At 45.7% G+C, this 20,724-nt stretch overlaps 1 protein-coding gene across 4 annotated transcripts in view; it reads right to left on the bottom strand.

Annotated features, from left to right (window-relative positions):
* Positions 1–20,724, bottom strand: part of TRANK1 (tetratricopeptide repeat and ankyrin repeat containing 1) — a 94,806-nt gene that overhangs the window by 23,580 nt on the left and 50,502 nt on the right. For all 4 annotated transcript variants that reach the window (XM_036921568.2, XM_036921567.2, XM_036921570.2 and 1 more), the window contains 6 exons: positions 19,646–19,900; positions 18,019–18,195; positions 14,525–17,392; positions 11,492–11,691; positions 11,055–11,192; positions 1,089–1,235 (listed from right to left, as the gene is read on the bottom strand). In XM_036921568.2, the coding sequence (XP_036777463.2) occupies positions 1,089–1,235; positions 11,055–11,192; positions 11,492–11,691; positions 14,525–17,392; positions 18,019–18,195; positions 19,646–19,900 (3,785 nt within the window). The remainder of the gene's footprint in view (positions 1–1,088; positions 1,236–11,054; positions 11,193–11,491; positions 11,692–14,524; positions 17,393–18,018; positions 18,196–19,645; positions 19,901–20,724) is intronic.

The following is a 20,724-nucleotide window of genomic DNA, read 5'->3' as shown; positions in this document are numbered from 1 at the left end:
CCGTGTGCCCCACAAATGTCCGTTTACCTAACATTGACAGGCACACCTCATCCTTTGCCCTCTGCTTTACTGTGCCTCACAGATACTGTGTTTTAACAAATTGGAGGTTTGTGGAGGTCCTGCATCCAGCAAGTCTGTTGGCACCATTGTTCCAACAGCATCTTCTCATTTCATGTCTCTGTGTGACATATTGGGAATTCTCACAATATTTCAAACTTTTTCATTATTAGTGCATTTGTTGTATTTGTAGTCTGTAAGCAGTGATTACAGCTGGCTGAAAGCTCAGATGATGGTTAGCCCTTTCTAGCAGTATTTTTTAATTAAGGCATGTACTTTGGTTTTCTTAGACATGGTGCTATTGCACATGTAATAGCCTATAGCACAGTGTAAATATAACTTCTATGTGCACTGGAAGCCAAAATTCAATTGACTTGCTCTGTTGCGCTATTTGCTTTATTGTGGTGGGCTACAGCCAAACCCGTATTTCCAGGGTGTGCTTATGCTCTTCCTCATTGTCTTGTGAGTTACTTTCCTTCCCTTGGAAGTCCCAGAGCCCCATCCCCTTCTCCTAGGTTCTGGATACATTTACACCTCACTCTGCCTGTGTTTGGATCTCTCATGCTTACATGGATTCCTTCAACATACATAACTGTTATTTTCTCCTGTTAATCTGCTTCACATCAATGTAATTCTTAAACCAGCCAAAAGAACCTTGAAGGGCAGAGGAAAATCCTTCCTCTCCAACATAGCCAAGGCTGGTACACCACAATCTCCACTAACTATAGTCCTGGACATCCCTTCTGAGCTCCCTGTCTGCAACGTAGACAGAACTGGGTTCCAGGGGGTGAAGAGAAGGTACACCTTCCCCTTCTACTTTCAGACAGTGCCCCCTGCCCCTGTCATGCCTAGATGTCTTCCAGAAAAGGTGGGGGGTGCCAACACTGAGATCTCAGCCACTCCCTTTCCCACCCTCTACTCCCCAGCATTTATGTTCAGAAGCCAGCCAGGTCCAAAGCTCCTTTAACCCACCTTCTCGCCCAAGCCTTGTTTACTGGCTCCCTATCAAATGGACAAATGACAGAAATCACCTTGTACATTTCTGGATTCACCGTGAGAGGCCAACCATGGGAGGAGCTGGGTTTCTCCAGAGGCACTTCAATCAGTGGCCGGTTTTCCTCTCTGGAGTCAGGTAGTGAAGGTGTAAACGAGGAGATGATCTTCCATTCCTTGTAAGCCTGAATGACAATGACAAATTAGAGACATAGGGGTATGCTTCTGGACTATGCACACTGCCTTCCCGGGCCTCATGGAGAACTGAGCCCTAGCCCTCCTTTCCTGGCATAGGGGCCAGGCTGTCAACCCCAGCTGTGAGGAGGAGACTCAGGCTGTGAGGCAGGGATCAGCACAGCAACTGTGAAAACTCCCCCAGCTCTCGGCCAAGCCAGCTGAGAAGTCAGGCACCTGTGCCCACCTCCAGGAGGAACGCGAAGGGCCCAGGAAGTTCTTGTTGAAGAATCTCAGCAAGCAGTGGGGAGAGAGGAACCCAGCTTCCCCACCCCTTTCCACAGCCTGTTTAAGAGATGCCACTTCGGGTCAGCCATTAAGACACATGGGACAAAGCTTCTAAGTAAATTATTCAGCCAAGGATGGAATAAATTCAGGCGCTGTGGGGTACACTGTTCAAGGTAGACTCAGGTCAGACAGAACAAACAAACATACACCTCAGGGCTTTCACTTAGTGGCTGTGACCTTGGACAGCTTGTTTTGTCTCTTCTAGGTCTCACTTACCTGCTCTGTAAAATGGGAATGATAGAACTACCCAGGTTTGCTGGGAAAATAAAAAATGATCAACATCGTGTCTAATACAATGCTTGATAAACAGTTGATATTTTAGCTATTTTTTCCCTTTACCTAAACTCAAACCACAAAAACACAGTGACTGTGTAGACCAGGGGTGGAAACCATATTTCTCTAAAGGACTGGGTAATAAATATTTCGGGCTTTGTGGGTGAACCGGCCTCTCTCACATCTACTCAACTCTGTTACTGTAGTATGAGAGCAGTCATAGTTAATATGTAAATGGCCTGGTTCCAATAAAACCTAATTTTTCAGCACTAAAATTGAATTCAATATAATATTCATGTGCCACGGATTATTTTCCTTTTGAATTTTTAAAATCACTTAAAAATGTAAAAACTAGGGGGATTCGGATTAAAGATGGCAGCGTGAGAGGAGAGACAGAGGCTTCCTCCTAAAACGATACAATTAGAAAATTTAATTGGCGCAACTAATCCTGAGAGCAACAGGAAAGAGGACGGCGTCAGACTGCACACACCTGGAGAAAAGAGCAGACCTCAGTGAACGGGGTAACGTATCAGAGCTGTGGCTCCGCGGGACCCGAGCCCCTCCCCCACCCCAGCTCACAGCGGGAGGAAGAGAAACGGAGCAGGGAGGGAGTGGGAGGCCTGGGACTGCTGAATACCTGGCTCCGGAGATCTGCTCTGGGAGCACAAACCTACATTTCATGGTGCTTTCATGAGACTCACACGACTACTGGGTTGGAAAGTTAATACAGGCAGAGTTCCTGGGGAGACTGGGATTCCAGCTGCTTGTGGAAAGCAGGGATCCATATCTGGCTGCTCTGGGACAAAAACTTATACCTGTGTGACCGGCCCACTGGCTCAGGCAGTGGAGACAGGCACAGCAGCCGGGAGGCAGGGAACAGCGCTTTCCTCCCCCCAGGCACCAGTACCGCTCCCCTGCGAACCCCGACATCGCTTCAGGGCTGAGCAGCTCCAGAATAGACCTTCTGGACACTAGAGGGCGCCATATACAAACATGAAACGCCAAAGGAACCTTGTCCAGAGTAAAACTGTTAGTACAACTCCCGAGAAAGATTTAAATGATATGGACCTCATGACTCTTCCTGAAAGGGAGTTCAAAATAAAAATCATCAACATCCTAATGGAGGTATGGAAATACATCCAAGAACTCAGGAATGAATTCAGGTCAGAGATCCAATAATTAAAGAACACAATGGAGGGTAATAAAGCAGGTTGGATATGGTGGAGGAGACAATAAATGAAATAGAAACTAGAGAAGAGGAATACAAAGAAGCTGAGGCACAGAGAGAAAAAAGGATCTCTAAAAATGAAAGAATATTGAGAGAACTGTGTGACCAATCCAAGCAGAACAATATCCAGAAAAAGAAAAGAGAAAGGGATAGAAGGTGTCTTTGAGGAGGTAGTTGCTGAAAACTTCCCCAATCTTGGGAAGGAGATAGTCTCTCAGGCCATGGAGATCCACAGATCCCCCTACACAAGGGACCCAAGGAAGACAACAGCAAGACACATAGTAATTAAAATGGGAAAGATCAAGAATAAGGACAGACTGTTAAAAGCAGCCAGAGGCAGAAATAAGATCACATACAAAGGAAAGCCCATCAGACTAACAACAGACTTCTCAGCAGAAACCTTACAGGGCAGAAAGGAGCAGCATGATGTATTAAATGCCATGAAGAAGAAGGGCCTGGAACCAAGATTACTTTATCCAGCAAGATTATCATTTAAATTTGAAGGAGGGATTAAACAATTTCCAGATAAGCAAAAGCTGAGAGAGTTTACCTCCCACAAACCATCTCTGCAGTCTATTTTGGAGGGACTGCTATAGATGGAACTGTTCCTAGGGTTGGATAGCTGTCACCAGAGGTAGTAAAATCACGGTAGGGAGGGTGGAGCAGCTGATTGTGAGGCAAATGCAAAATTAAATTGACTAACCCCAAAGTCAATCAAGGGATAGAGAAAAAGTATAGAATTTGATACCTAATATATAAAGAATGAAGGAGGAAGAAAAAGGAGGAGAAATAGAAAAGAACTTTTAGATTGTGTTTGTAACAGCATACTACGTAAGTTAAGTTAGACTCTTAGATAGTAAGGAAAGTAAACTGGAACCTTTGGTAACCACGAATCTAAAGCCTGAAATGGCAATAAGTACATACCTATCAATAATCACCCTAAGTATAAATGGACTGAATGAACCAATCAAAAGACATAGAGTCACTGAACGGAGAAAAAAAACAAGACCCATCTATATGCTGCTTACAAGAGACTCACCTCAAATCCAAAGATATGCACAGACTAAAAGTCAAGGGATGGAAAAAGATATTTCATGCAAACAATAGGGAGAAAAAAGCAGGTGTCGCAGTACTAGTATCAGACAAAATGGACTTCAAAACAAAGAAAGTAACAAGAGATAAAGAAGGACATTATATAATGATAAAGGGCTCAGTCCAACAAGAGGATATAACAATTATAAATATATATGCACCCAACACAGGAGCACCAGCATATGTGGAACAAATACTAACAGAACTAAAGGAGGAAATAGACTGCAATGCATTCATTTTAGGAGACTTCAACATACCATTCACTACAAAGGACAGATCCACCAGATAGAAAATAAGTAAGGACACAGAGGCACTGAACAACACACTAGAACAGATGGACCTAATAGACATCTACAGAACTCTACACCCAAAAGCAACAACATACACATTCTTCTCAAGTGCACATGGAACATTTTCCAGAATAGACCACATACTAGGCCACAGAAAGAGCCTCAGTAAATTCAAAAAGACTGAAATCCTACCAACCAACTTTTCAGACCACAAAGGTGTAAAACTAGAAATAAATTGTACCAAGAAGGCAAAAAGGCTCACAAACACATGGAGGCTTAACAACACACTTCTAAATAGTCAATGGATCAATGACTAAATTAAAATGGATATCCAGCAATATATGGAAACAAATGACAACAATAACACAAAGCCCCAACTTCTGTGGGATGCAGCAAAAGCAGTCTTAAGAGGAAAGTATATAGCAATCCAGGCATATTTAAAGAAGGAAGAACAATCCCAAATGAATAGTCTAATGTCACAATTATCAAAATTGGAAACAGAAGAACAAATGAGGCCTAAAGTCAGCAGAAGGAGGGACATAATAAAGATCAGAGAAGAAATAAACAAAATTGAGAAGAATAAAACAATAGCAAAAATCAATGAATCCAAGAGCTGGTTCTTTGAGAAAATAAACAAAATAGATAAGCCTCTAGCCAGACTTATTAAGAGAAAAAGAGAATCAACACACATCAACAGAATCAGAAATGAGAAAGGAAACATCACGACGGACCCAACAGAAATACAAAGAATTATTAGAGACCACTATGAAAACCTATATGCCAACAAGCTGGAAAACCTAGAAGAAATGGACAACTTCCTAGAAAAATACAACCTTCCAAGACTGACCAAGGAAGAAACACAAAATCTAAACAAACCAATTACCAGCAAAGAAATTGAAGCGGTAATCAAAAAACTACCCAAGAAAAAAACCCCTGGGCCAGATGTATTTACCTCGGAATTTTATCAGACATACAGAGAAGATATAATACCCATTCTCCTTAAAGTTTTCCAAAAAATAGAAGAGAAGGGAATACTCCCAAACTCATTCTATGAAGCCAACATCACCCTAATACCAAAACCAGGCAAAGACCCCACCAAAAAAGAAAATTACAGACCAATATCCCTGATGAACGTAGATGCAAAAATACTCAACAAAATATTAGCAAACCGAATTCAAAAATATATCAAAAGGATCATACACCACGACCAAGTGGGATTCATCCCAGGGATGCAAGGATGGTACAACATTCGAAAATCCATCAACATCATCCACCACATCAACAAAAAGAAAGACAAAAACCACATGATCATCTCCATAGATGCTGAAAAAGCATTCAACAAAATTCAACATCCATTCATGATAAAAACTCTCAGCAAAATGGGAATAGAGGGCAAGTACCTCAACATAATAAAGGCCATATACGATAAACCCAAAGCCAACATCATACTGAACAGTGAGAAGCTGAAAGCTTTTCCTCTGAGATGGGAAACAAGACAGGGATGCCCACTCTCCCCACTGTTTTTCAACATAGTACTGGAGGTCCTAGCCACAGCAATTAGACAAAACAAAGAAATACAAGGAATCCAGACTGGTAAAGAAGAAGTTAAACTGTCACTATTTGCAGATGACATGATATTGTACATAAAAAACCCTAAAGACTCCACTCCAAAACTACTAGAACTGATATCAGAATACAGCAAAGTTGCAGGATACAAAATTAACACACAGAAATCTGTGGCTTTCCTATACACTAACAATGAGCCAATAGAAAGAGAAATCAGGAAAACAATTCCATTCACAATTGCATCAAAAAGAATAAAATACCTAGGAATAAAACTAACCAAAGAAGTGAAAGACCTATACCCTGAAAACTATAAGACACTCTTAAGAGAAATTAAAGAGGACACTAACAAATGGAAACTCATCCCATGCTCTGGGCTAGGAAGAATTAATATCGTCAAAATGGCCATACTGCCCAAAGCAATATACAGATTTGATGCAATCCCTATCAAATTACCAACAACATTCTTCAACGAACTGGAACAAATAGTTCAAAAATTCACATGGAAACACCAAAGACCCCAAATAGCCAAAGCAATCCTGAGAAAGACTAATAAAGTGGCGGGGATCTCACTCCCCAACTTCAAGCTCTACTACAAAGCCATAGTAATCAAGACGATTTGGTACTGGCACAAGAACAGAGCCACAGACGAGTGGAACAGATTAGAGACTCCAGACATTAACCCAAACATATATGGTCAATTAATATTCGATAAAGGAGCCATGGACACACAATGGGGAAATGACAGTCTCTTCAACAGATGGTGCTGGCAAAACAGGACAGCTACATGTAAGAGAATGAAACTGGATCACTGTCTAACCCCATACACAAAAGTAAATTCGAAATGGATCAAAGACCTGAATGTAAGTCATGAAACCATAAAACTCTTAGAAAAAACATAGGCAAAAATCTCTTGGATATGAACATTAGCAACTGCTTCATGAATATATCTCCCCAGGCAAGGAAAACAAAAGCAAAAATGAACAAGTGGGACTATATCAAGATGAAAAGCTTCTGTACAGCAAAAGACACCATCAATAGAACAAAAAGGTACCCTACAGTATGGGAGAGTATTTTTGTAAATGACAGATTCGATAAAGGCTTGACATCCAAAATATATAAAGAGCTCACACACCTCAACAAAGAAAAAGCAAATAATCCAATTAAAAAATGGGCAGAGGAGCTGAACAATTTTCCAAAGAAGAAATTCAGATGGCCAACAGATACATGAAAAGATGCTCCACATTGCTAGTTATCAGAGAAATGCAAATTAAAACCACAATGAGATATCACCTCACACCAGTAAGGATGGCTACCATCCAAAAGACAAACAACAACAAATGTTGGTGAGGTTGCGGAGAAAGGGGAACCCTCCTACACTGCTGGTGGGAATGTAAATTAGTTCAACCATTGTGGAAAGCAATATGGAGGTTCCTCAAAATGCTCAAAATAGACTTACCATTTGACCCAGGAATTCCACTTCTAGGAATTTACCCTAAGGATGCAGCACTCCAGTTTGAAAAAGACAGATGCACCCCTATGTTTATCGCAGCACTATTTACAATAGCCAAGAAATGGAAGCAACCTAAGTGTCCATCAGTAGATGAATGGATAAAGAAGATGTGGTACATATACACAGTGGAATATTATTCAGCCATAAGAAGAAAACAAATCCTACCATTTGCAACAACATGGATGGAGCTAGAGGGTATTATGCTCAGTGAAATAAGCCAAGCGGAGAAAGACAAATACCAAATGATCTCACTCATCTGTGGAGTATAAGAACAAAAGAAAAACTGAATGAACAAAACAGCAGCAGAATCACAGAACCCAAGAATGGACTAAGAGTTACCAAAGGGAAAGACTGGGGAGAATGGGAGGGTAGGGAGAGATAAGGGCAGGGAGGAAGAAAGGGGGTATAATGATTAGCAAAAAAAAAAAAAAATGTAAAAACTATTCTTAGCCCACAGGCCACACAAAAATCAGCATTGAGCTGGATGCCCAGTGCTGGGGTTATGGTTTGCAGACCTCAGTGAAGCCAAAGTGCCCAGATTACATGCAGTATTTAGAATGCAGAATTCCTGTGAAATCTCGCATTTCACACCTTCCATGTCTTGTGAGAGTAGCTAGTTAGCTCCCCTAGCCTTTGCTTCTTTATGTATAAAATGGTGCTGCTTAACAACCTATGTATCTCTTCAAAGATGATGAAAACCAGTGGGTGCAGTTCATGACCTCCTTTAATTACCATAAATATTGGACTAAATGCTTTAAACCCCATTAAATAAGAACAGTTATATTACTAACCCATTAGGGAATTCATCCTCAGGCTCTGAAAAGAGAGGTGAATCATCAAATCATTTAAGTAGTTGGAAGTTAAAAACTACTTCAGGATGTATTTATGACTATCCTTTTTGTAAAGCTGTTTATACAACCCAATGTTTTGTGAAGGAAAGTAGGCAAAAGACACAGGTGCTTGACACCTAAGAGGCTCTCCTGGCAGACGGCTTGAGGTGCAGACCGGCTGGTCTTGGAAGGGATCATGAAGCACAATGTATTTTTCAACTGCTGAATGAGAAGTGATGCCTGCATGACCAACCTGACTCCACAAATAAAACACATTTTACTTCTAAGACAGAACCTTTTAAGAGTGAGTATACATATTTGTGGCAAGAATATGGGCCTACAGTACTTCTGGCAATAAAGGAAGAAGCATTTACAAGTCTTCTAGCTTCTTCTATTAGGATGAATAATTGTGAAGGAGAAAGGCTTAGCTTCTAATAGTAAGGCTACCCTTCTGGACCTATTTTTTAAGTTAGTTAAGCAACCCATAAAAGTTGTGGTTTCCAAAGTCCCTACTGTCTATTCACGTGGGAATGTGCAGAAAAGGCCTCCCACTGGGGCAGAGTATGAAGGGTGAGAACCCGCCACATCCCCATAGGAGGAGAGTTAGAGAGTGTTAAAAAAAAAACACAAAATTCAATGGAGTGAAGTTGAAGATCTAACTGGCTTTATTAAACAATTCATGAATCAGGCAGCTCCCATCTAGCAAGTAGAGGGGAGCTCCACTAAGCTGCAAAGAGGAGAGGTTTTTAAAGGTAGAAAGAGGACATTTAAAAAAAGGAATACACTGTTTAGGCAAGACTGCCCTCCTGGGGCAGGGGGAGAGGAGGACCTCTCAAGGGACAGGATCCTAGTGCTGACCAGGAAATGCCAGTTTGGCTGGCTAAAGCTTACATTCCTGAGTGGGTTAAAACTGCAGTTAGACTGGGTATTAAATCTTGGTTTACTGATGTGGAGCATTAACTTTAAATCACTCCATTTTGGGCCTGTGGTTTTCTTTTTAACAGGAGTGCCTAGAAGAATTATTGCCCTCCCGCAAATGAGGCAAAATCCTAGAAGAACTTAGTGTGACCATTCACTGGGCCCTTTCCTCTCCCGGAAGATGGCCCTGGGACCTTGTGGTTGAAAAGTAACAGTAAATCCTCCAAAGAGAAGCATCACAAACCAGGACCCAAGTAACCACCCCCCACCACCACCACTAAAAGCAGCCTTAGCCACTTACCCCCCAAAAAAGTCCACATGAGCAGCCAGACTCCGGGTGACTGGGGATTTATGAGACCCCTGTCTTTTCCCTGCTTTGATTAAAGCATTTCCTCTCATTTGCAAATGAGCCTTTTTTGGTCTTGAGGTTGTAAATGATAAGCTCAGGATGTACTCTGTGGCTGAGAATGCACAATTACACTTCCTGGTATTGGGAAGCACCATGTTAGCATCCCCTTTAGAAGTCTCAGTGTGTATCCAGGATGAAGTGCATGTTACCAAAAGATTCATTTTGTGATTGTTTTAATTTCATGTAACTAACGGAGCCTCAGTCTCAGGATAGGGTCAAATATCTAGGCCTTTGCCATTTCCAGGATCAAGGTGAGGCGGAACAACTGGATTTTTCTTTTGAAAGTAGAATCAACCACAAGTTACAGATCCTTAAGTCCAGAGTTCCTTCAGCTTCTTACCTGCACAAGTATACAACTGGCAGTTAATAAAGGGCAGGAGTAACAAAGTCTTACCCTTTCCTCTTTTAGGAGAGCCTCAGTTCAACCATGACCAATGGATGTAGTATGAGAAAAAAAGCTAGTCGTCAGCAATTAAAAATGGTCCCAGGGTAAATGAGAGTGCATCGAATTTTATTAGCAAAAGTCAATAAAAGGGAATGCACTTCAGGTATGGTAATGATATGCCCATCATGGAAGGTTCTGGAAGCTGACTTGCATGCGGGGCTTTCAAAGGGATACAGTGTAAAGATTATGAGATTTAGAACTCAAAGCATCTGAGTTTGTCTGCAGGTTCTGTCACCTACATTGTAACTATGGGCAATTTACTTAATTTCCATGACCTTCAGCTTTAGCTATAGAACAAGGGCCATAAAAATATATACATCCTCAGAGGTTTGGTGAAAGGCGAAGTGAGACAAAGCATTCAAATGTACTTAGAAACCCCTCAGGCACCCAAAGCAGTATTAGCTATTATCAAGGAATTATCAAGAAAAACATATTTTTCAAAAGACCAGAAATAAAACTTAAGGACTCCATTTAAAGGGTCAGTTCTGGGGCAGATTCTAAGGTATCAAAGCTAACACCTTCCATGGACTGAGTGTGCCCAGCTCTGTCCTCATAGGGTGGACCCTCTGCTAGCCCTGCCTCATTCGTAAGGCTCTCCTTAGAGTGCACTCCAACCCCAGCATCCTCAGGAGTCAAGGATAACAGCAGCCAGTGAAAACCGGAAGCTGGCAGTTGGGTACCAGGCATTCAGAAGAAGGTGAATGCAAGAGAGCGGGAGTGGTGGGCGTGGGGAGAGCCAGCCCAGGACATACTGTGAGACAGCCCACAGCCAGTGTCACACCCACACCCAGACACACAAAGCCTCATGCAACTGGACAACACTTCAAACAGAAACAGGCACCTGGACGAGCCCACTGCTACTTGGCTCCAAGTTCTTTCCCAGATTGGAAGTGCTGTGTGAAGAGCATTCGTATGACATACCTCTGAGTCAGTAAAAAAGTTGTAAAGGAGGACATCATCAAACTCTAAGCCTTTTGCTTCATAAATTGTTAACACAAGCGCTAACCCCAGCTCTTCAGGAATTTTCTCCTTTGCCATTTCATTAGCTACAAGGATTACCTAGGGGAAAAAGAGGTGGAAAAGAAAAAATATCAGATTCTACAAAGAGAAATCTGGTTAAGCTCGGTCTATTTCTATGGGAGACAGGTAACCTCTTTAAAGAGAAGTGGTCTGCATAGACTTGCTCAGCGAGGCTATTGGAATTATTCAAGCAATTAGTCACCGACCCATCTCTGAAACTTATCCATCCTGGAAAAGGGGCTATTGAATTCTATCCTGTGGAGTAATTCAGCCTCTCAAACCTTTCTTCATTTGCAAACTGCCTTTTATTTCCAAACATTCGATCCCAGGAAACTCACCTGGTGAGCTCCAAATTCAATGGGCTGGGTTTTCCTCTTGTTCCCTCGTAGCAAAATTGCCAAGTCGCTTACACTACAAGACTCCAGGACAATTGGTTTTGGACCATCAAAGAGGCCAGAATCCCTTGGAAGACGATCAAAAGATTCTGGGAAATAGAACTGAAGTAAGTCCACCACTCCAGATGCCAGGTTGAGGATTCCTGGGATAAAACAGAAAACACATGTCTGTTAAAAACATGACAACATGGCTGGGTTTTTGTGTTTTTGTGATTCTGTTTTTATTTGGGTTTTGCCCTTTCCCTGAAGAATAGTTTTGGCCCTGAAGGTAGGTAAATTGCCAATTTCCAGTTCCCACTAGATAATCACTTCGGCTCCGAGTCGTATTACTCTGGGTAGGATGGAGAGAGGCGGTCGCTCTGCTAAGGTTTGTGGGCTCTCATTCCAGACCTATATGCATATTAGAGGAAATCACCTCACAAAGAAAAGACAAGGCAGAAATGTAATCTAAGCAGGACTACAGAATGCTCATATAGAAGCCGACACAGATGAGGAAATGGGAAGTACCCTGTCCCCTCTCACTGGTGCTTAGAGCACTGGAGATAGCATTGCATGTTAACAGCATGCTGGTTGTTAGTTAGGGGTGCAACCCAGGCCCCCCTCGCCCATCACCCTTTTCTACCCAGCCGTACCCAGCTGGGAGAGGGCCACACCAAAGAGAGCTGGGGAAAGGAGTCGCCCAAGAGCTCTCTCCCTGGACCCATTTCTTGTTTAGGCTCTGAAGGAGTTTTGACAGTGATGCTTCTGGAATTCTACAACAGGCATAAAAATAATCCTGCTTAATCTTCCCAACAGCCCAGTGAGACAGACCAGACAATCCCACTTTTACAAACAGGGACTCCGAGGGGACAAGGTAGTAAACATGTCAAGTGATAGGATTTGAAGCTGGATCAAACATAGATCATCCTAGGTCTCCCCACCCAGGGGCCATGTGCCCTGCCCCTAACACCAGATAGTATGTTCTTGGTAGAAGACCATGAAATGGAAAAAGAAGATAAAAACTGCTCTTTAGTGCAGAAAGACACAAAAATCGAAAAGGCAGACTGTTCGGCAAGATTTTTAGATACCAAATCAACACACAAGACCCAACAGCATTCTTCTATACCAGCAGTAACTCATCAGAAAGCGTGACAAAAGAGAAAAAGGCACCATGATAGTAACATAAAGTATAAGGTACCAGGCACAAATCTAACAGCTGTGTAAATGTTGGGGGGAATTGTAAAATACTATGGAAGCCATAAAAGAAGACCTGAATAGAGAAATGTGCCAAGGTCATGGTTCAGAAGTCCCAGTAATATAAAATGTGAATTCTCCCAAAAAGCAATCAATTCAATGAAATTCCAATCAAATTACAAAGAGTTGTAGGGGAACTTTGATACCTATCATTAACAATGACAGTGTGATAATAACACAAGTACAGGCCAGTAAGACAAATCAAATAAAATAGTGAGTCCAGAAACAGATTCACAGACACATGAGAAAAGCAGAATCACAACCCAGAGGACAGGACAGATGATAAAGTAAATGGCCTTAGCACGACTGATTATTGCAAAATGAGGTCACAAAAAGGTTATTTCAATAAAGACACATCATGCCACATATGCATTTTAGATAAAGTGCACTTAATTAAACCTACCCAATTTTAAATACCTGCCTAAATATAGACACAAAATTTTAAACCATTAGAAGACTAAGTGGGAGACCATATTAACTCCAGAGCAGAATTTCTTAAGACAAAAAAGAGCAAATCTTAAAAGATTCCTAAGTTAAAATTTAAGGTATTTGTCTCCTAAAGAACACATTAGTTATGCACTTTTTTTAACGTTAGTGAAGTTAAAAAGACAAGCCACACAATTTGGAGAACCTGCAATACACATAAACAACAAAGAATGTGAAGGCAAAATTCATAGAGAATTCTTAACAAATTAGTAAGAAAAACAACTCATTTAAAAAGGATGCAACGAAAAACAGACGACTCACAGAATACCGAAAGGCCAAGAAACACATGGAAACATGCCACATCTCAGGAATACAGAAATTCAAACCACAAAAGATGTCATTTCACACCCACCAGGAAAGCAGAGTAAGGGGATATAACACAGATCCCAAGAGATCTCCTCAGGGGGGGTCACCCAGGACTGTGTCACAGCAGAAAACTGGCAGGAGTCTAATGCCCATCACTGGAAAGTGGTAACAAATGGTGACTAGTCCTAAAATGGAACACTAACACTAGTAGGAACGGATGGACTAGAACTCCTCATTAGCAATATGCAGAAACGCCAAAATATGATATTAAGCAAAAGTATGAAGTTGCAGAAAGATATGTCTGGCATGATCCCATGTAAACTAAACATGTAAATAATACTCTACTGTTCATGGACACAGGAGGTGAGCTCGTGAGCATACTATAAACCAGACAGGATGCATTCTGGCCTCAGTGTCGCGTTACATAAACCGTCTGTGCCTCGGGTTTCCTCCTCTGTAAAATGGGAGCAATGCCTAGCTTGTAGGATGAGAAATACACACAGGTACTATATGCAAACTGCTTGGCACCGTGCCTGGCACAGAGAACAGGCACAACTGAGGTGCAAATTAAAAGCACCTGCTTGTGTGTTACCTCCCATCACCTCCCACCCCACTTTTCTGGCTTTTCCTGGGGAGAAAAGGGTTAATGATTTACAGTGAGTTAACAAAAGTTCCTGAGCAGTTTAAATGTTCCCCTGAACTGTTTTCATGTCCTGGCAAACTCCCTAGGATGTAATTTCTTAACGGTCCATTCTGCTCAACCACGGCCTAAATTACAAACCTAAGAATGAGGAGGGGTAGAAATCCTAAGACCTCTTGTTCATGAGTGTATTTCCTTATCTGTCCTTACTTCAGCTACAAAAGCCTAACAAGAGCTAGGCCACAGCGGCAGCAGCAGCATGGGATCGGCACCCAGGTCCTCCCCATGGGCGAGCCCCAGGCTGGACGTACCCGAATGGGACCTGTAATTCTGGTACAGCTGGTGGATCTTCTTGGGCTTGCGGACAGCACACTGCTTGTCTGCGGCGTTCCTGCTGGCGTAGTGGAACAGGGAGCGCAGGTCGCTGAAGCGGAAGGCCACACCCTTCATGATGCTCTGGGCCGTGTCCCCAGTGAGGAACATGGCGTTGGGGTCATTGATGCATTTCATCAGCAGGGCCAGCTCAGCTTGTGTGAAGTCCTGAACCTCATCACCGTAGAGCTCATGGATGGACCATGGGAGCACCTTGAGCTTCAGGAGCCTCTGGGACAGGTTGTACAGAACATCCTCTTCATCAAAATAACCTTTCTGAGACCTGATCTGCTCGTACAGGCAGAAGAGGCTGTAGATCTCACTCCGGTCCTCCTTGAAATTGGGGGACCGCTTCCTCCCCAGCTTCTTATATGCATCTTCCGTGAGTCTCCCCTGAGGACAGCTAAGAGCCTCAATAGACCCCTTCAGGAAAGATTTTATTTCTTTCCAAATCAGCGCAGGGTTGTGGGAGGTTTTCCCCTTGGCCATTTTGGGCCATATTTCACTGGTGAACACCTCAAATGTCACATACACCCGGGGGTCACTGTCATACGTCTGTGTTTCCACAGCTTTGTCCTCCTGGCCGGAGTCCCAGTCCACCTCGGCCTCCTCCTCATCCTCCTGCCATTTGGGGATGCTGAGCTCTTCCTGCGTGGACCATCCCAGGATGGATCTTTTCAAGCTGCCATCTTCATTTCTCAGAAAAAATGGTTTGGGCAGAGAAGCATCCAGCAAGAGGAGCAGCTGCCTGGAGGTGACAAACAGAGGGAAGTTCTCGTCCCGCAAGTCCTGGAGCTTGTGCACGTCAGGCTCCAGGGGTCTGTACTGGCTGGTGGCCTTGGTAGACTTGGAGAGCTCAATGAAATTCCTCTGCACCTCCTGGCACAGAACATGGTTCTTGGTCACAAAGATCTGATGTAAATGCTCCAGCTGGTGGGGACACTCGGGGGTGCATACTTCTGCCTCTGGACTGGGCCTCCCTGGCTCCCCGCTGGCTGCCCCTGTGCAGGCTGCACCCTCTGGCTCCTCATCTGTGCTGTCCATGGTCTCCATCCCAATGGAACTGCCCTCCCCACCTTCCTCCTCTGCCTCTTCCTCCCCAGCGGGACTCTCCTTTTGGGGTTCCACCTCCAGCCTGCTCTTCAGCCACATCTGTTTGGCCAGCAGTGGGCTCCCTGCCTGCTCGGCCTTCTCCCAGTAAATGTGGAATTTCTTCCACAGCCGGTACAGGCAGCAGGTTGTCTTCCCAGTGCCGCTGCGCCCGATGAGGATGATGGGCTCCAGCGGCCTGGGGTGCAGGTTGATCACAGCGCACTCGAGCTCGCCCACTCGGAACGGGTACTCCACGGTGGCCGTCATGTTGCTGAGGATATTAAAGGCCATGTTGGTGCTGAAGCTGTGGAACTTCATGATGTTGTACTCGGTCTCCACTGCGCTGGCCCGGGGGAAGTACTCGGGGTCCAAGTGTCCCCTGTTCCTCTCGGCCCCTGTGTCCTCCACATAGCAGTGGGGTATCCGCTTTTGGACTTTGGTGCTGGCTGACACCTGGCCTCTGTTGATACCCCTCAGCTTCTTCCGCAGCACGCAGGACTGGCCCCGGTTGTAGGCATTGCAGATGGCCCGGATGGAGTCCGACAGCTTGCAGTGATCTAAGACGATGTCCCAGATCCGGATGATTTCTGTGTAGACCTGCCCCGACTTCTCTGTGGAGTGCGAGTTCCACTCTGTGGCCATGATCTTCTCTGGGCTCTCGCTGCATCGAGGAGAGAAGTCGATGGCAAGCTCCCAAAGCATCCGGGCTCCTTTGTCTAGCTTGGCCTCGAAGAGCTGGATGTGTCCTTCCAGGTGCTTCAGCCGTTTCTGCAGGCCCTGCGTCCACTCGCCATTGCCCAGCTGCTGGATGGCAAGGATGATTTTCTTCTTCATCACCTTCGTCATTACCTTACTGGACAGCTTTTTCAGCACCTCCGAAGTACACTCGATCTCCCACGTCATACTCTCGAAGTCCTGGAGGCAGGCCTCGATCTCATGCACACTGCAGTTGTCCAGATTGTTGCTGCCCTCCCTCCCTCTGTGACCAGCAGGAATGAGCTGAGGATGTCCTTCCCCCGCCTCAAGGACAGCAGGGTTGTTCCCACTACAGCCAGAGCCCTCCACCCACAGAGCTCGCTGGTGCTCCTCTTCCTTGGCTTCTGTGTTAGCACCTGTCTCCAGAGGCTCAGGGGCCTGAGGACCATCCTCTGGGAGGGACGTATCCACCTCAACCTGCTGGATCAACACAGTGAGGTCCTGCACCAGGCGGTCTCTCAGAGAGCAGGGCCTGTCAGCACCAGGCTCCTGACTCACCACCTGGGCATCCGAGAGGGCCTCCCAGCTGTCAGGGACCACAGCTTCTCCAGGCTTGGTTCTGGCGGTGATGCTGCATGGCAGTGACTTGGATGAATCCTTGGACCTGAGCTGCGCCGTGTGGCCGGGGGCAGCAGACCTTGGGAGCCTCCCCGGGTCCTGCCGGCCCTTCCGCCTGCTCACCATCAGAGCCTTGTTCCAGGCCAAGAGCAGAGCATCATTCTTCTTGACCCGGTGCCGCACATCTTTGCCTTCCTTGTTCTTTAGGTTGAAGTTGATGTCAAACTTCGCCAGCAGGCCCACCAGCCTCTTCATGTGCTTCAACATGCTCTTCTGGAAGAGGATGTGCATCAGCGTGTTCCCGTTGCTGTCCTGGATGTTGGGGTTGAGGTAGTAAAATTCAGTGGGGTTGCACCAAAACAGGTCCAACAGGTGGCTGAGGAAGTTAAATCCGATGTCAGCTGAAAAACCAAGCAAGGCCCTGTGAGTGCTCAGCTCCCTGCTCAGGGGACAGGTACCCTGCACTTGGGAGAGATGCCAGCTGGGGCCTCTCCGACCCTGAACTTCCCCAAACATCTGATCGCCAGTGGTTCTCACCAGGGGCGGCTTGGTCTCCAAGGGACATTTGGCAATGCCTGGACACATTTTTAAGGGTCACAGTTTGAGAGGTGCTACTGGCATGTAGTGGGCCAAGGAGAGGGATGCTGCTAAACATCCTACAGGGCAGCCCACCACAGAGAATGATCCAAATGTCAGCAGTGCCAAGGCTGAGAAAGCCTGAAACAGCCTCAAAGAACGCCAGTAAGATCCTTCAGGTTGGACCCTCAAAAATGGTGCAAATAAAAGAAAGCAGCTGTCAGCTACAGGGAGACAAGTTTGAAACTTAAGAATCCTCCTCCAACCCATCCTGGCCATCCACCTTTCCGGCACGCTATCGGCGAGGAGCCGGGACATACGGCAGGCCTGGCCGTGAAAAGGGGCTTCGTCAGCTCACTGGTTTTCCCAGGAGGAAAGACCAGAAAGCAGCATCAGGTCTAACATCCAGCTTCCTTCCCAAGGGAAAGGCTGCTTAGAAATAAAAGCCTACCTTCGATGTCTAAGAAGATGTGCAGAGCTGCGTGCAAAGGGGTGTCGCCCTCCATGAGAGAGATCCCACGGGGGTCTGCACCCTCCGTCAAGAGAAGGAAGGCCAGCTCGAAGTCGCCGCGCTGCAGGCACAGGACCAGCGGCCTCTCCTGGCTGTCCTGGAGGCCCTCGGGCAAGGCTGGGGGCAGAGCACAAGGCCGTGAGCTGCCCACCTGGGAGGGCACAGCCTGCTCACCCGACGAGGGTGGCTGCTTCTGCCCCAACTCCAAGGCAGGAGTGACACTGACCCCCATCGTCCTTCCCACCCTCCTGGGAGGCAGCAGCTTCCCAGCCCTCAGAGCGGAAGCCCCCTCCTCCAGGTGCCCGTCTGCAGGCCCTGCCCCTCTCATGCCCCCAGCTCCCCTTTTTGTGCAGCTACAGGACAGCAGGTCCCCCCATCAGCACTGCCAGAGCAGGGCCTCCACAGACACCTGAAATGCCAACACGGGGCAGCAGCAGTCAGTGACTAGGGCGTGAGCGCTGCTGCTGTCCCTCGCTTCTACAAAGCTGCTCCCAGGGAATGCCCAGCCACCCTCAGCTGCCCTGGTCCCTGGAAGCCCCCAGCCCACCCCTCCTCTACCCTGAAGGCTCCCGGCCCTCCTTGCTTGGGCACACACTCCAGCGGCCCTGCACTCATTCTTTGTCCTTGTCCCCAGCACCTGATCCTGGGGAGTGTCTGGTAAGTGCTTGCTGAATCAGAATAAAAGAGCAATTCCATAACAGCCAAAGTTTCTGGCCAAACACAAGGCATGGGTTCAGAGCAATGACCAGCAGGAGGCATTCTATCTGCCCCCAGAAGCCCCTGGATAGAGCTAATGCCTGCAAGCTTTGAATGGCAGCTGAGTGCTGAGGAGCCGTGTGCTCTCGCTCCTGACGGACATTTCCCTTAGAGGTAAAGCAACTGCCAGGGCAGTTCCAAGAGCCTGCACACATGAACTCATTAATACTCAAAACAGCCCTAACAAAGAGGACTATCACCATTCCTGTGTTATAACTGAGGAGATGAAGGCATAAACAGCACACCAAGGCCACCCAGTCAGCAATGGCATTAGTGGGGGTGCAGGTGAGAGCAGGAGGAGGCTCGTGTTTTCAAATTAGTTTCAAAATTAAACCCGATCTGGCAAGACATCTGCACACCATAGACATACATGCAGCCAAGTGTGGTTGCGCTCATGAGGGTGGCAGATGTTTCCACCCACCAATTGTTTTGGCTGTTTCTTTAAAAGCAAACATCTCAAATCCCAATCTGCTGGACAGAAACGAATGCCACAGAGCTGACAAGGACCCTCGCAGCACACTGAGTGCAGGGAAAGTCCAGCTGGCGGCAGGAGGAAACAACCACCATGAGCAAAACCAGGGCCAGGGACCCCTCCGCTACCTGAGGCTTCCCCCAAGACAGAGACAACAGAGAGAGCTGAATTCACAAAGAACACAGTTCCTGCAGGGTGACACCCACTGACCCTACCACTGCTCCAAAAGAGAGGTGGAGGATGCGGCAGAATCAAAGAGGTCTCCAAAGGGAAAGACCCTGCAGCGGGCAGCACAAGGCCCCGGGGCCCATGTCCGGGAACTATGCTGGGCATCCTCACCTCCACTGTCTATCAGACAGCCCAGGAGCTGTGTCTTGCGCTGGTCCCAGGTGCTGAGCGGGGGGATGATGGAGCAGAGGTCCAGGCTGGAGAAGTCACAGTCCCTGAGGAGGCCGGCTCCCCGCGGCAGCTCCCCACTGACTTTGCGGGTCAGCAGCAGGAGCACTTCAGGGAATTTCTGTTTTTCCAGCAAAAACTTGATGAAGGTGCTGGCACAGTTGCGATTAATGTCACAAACCAGGTCAGGAGGAATTTCTTTTAAAAATAAGAAAACACCACACTCCACAAGAAGGTTCATAGGATTTCCATCCCCAGCTGCAGCCCAACATGTGTATATGTAATTAACACAAATTGAAGATCAGTGTTTTTAAGTCCAGGGAAACTGTAAACAAAGAATTAACTACTTGTGACATACTAGTAACCACTCTTCAGCAATAGCATGAGCACTGGCCATCGGAGCTGTGAGCTTCCAGGGAAGGTTAGAAACACCTGGAGGAGAGTAGAGAGACTGGACCAGGGGGAGGGCGGATGAGCACTGTGTCTTAAGGCAGAGTACTTGGGTGGGACAGTCTACTGAGAGCAGCAGGGCAAGAGCCCAGCTTACATTTTGCGTACTGTTACGCGTGTGCCCTGCGTAAAGAACACTGAAACACAGGGAGACACTACAGAGTAATTAAAAAATCAACACCTGTAGGATAACAGTGAGAGGATGGCTTAAACCCCAAATCTTAGTTTTGTATCATGACTCATATTTCCTCCGGATCTCTGATATCTGGGGACAGGATCATGGTTATCCCAGTTCATACACCTTAAGGGTGGTATATGCTGGTATATGTTAAGGATAGAAAACTTTTAAAAGAAATCTTCAGTAAGTAAACTGCCAAATTTGGCAAATAAAAATACAAGACTCTAGTTAAATTTGAATTTCAGATAGACAATGAATACATTTTTAGTATATCTAATGCAATATTTGGGATGTACACTAAAAATATAGGCATTATCTGAAATCATAATCAACCAGCATTGTGCATTTTGTCTGGCAACCCTGCCAGTAAGAAAGCAGGGAGGAAGAGAAGAAG

Source organism: Manis pentadactyla, chromosome 14, assembly GCF_030020395.1.
Source record: "Manis pentadactyla isolate mManPen7 chromosome 14, mManPen7.hap1, whole genome shotgun sequence".
NCBI classification, from domain to species: domain Eukaryota; kingdom Metazoa; phylum Chordata; class Mammalia; order Pholidota; family Manidae; genus Manis; species Manis pentadactyla.
Note: the sequence above shows the minus strand (reverse complement) of the source record. Positions and strands in the feature narration are given on the sequence as shown.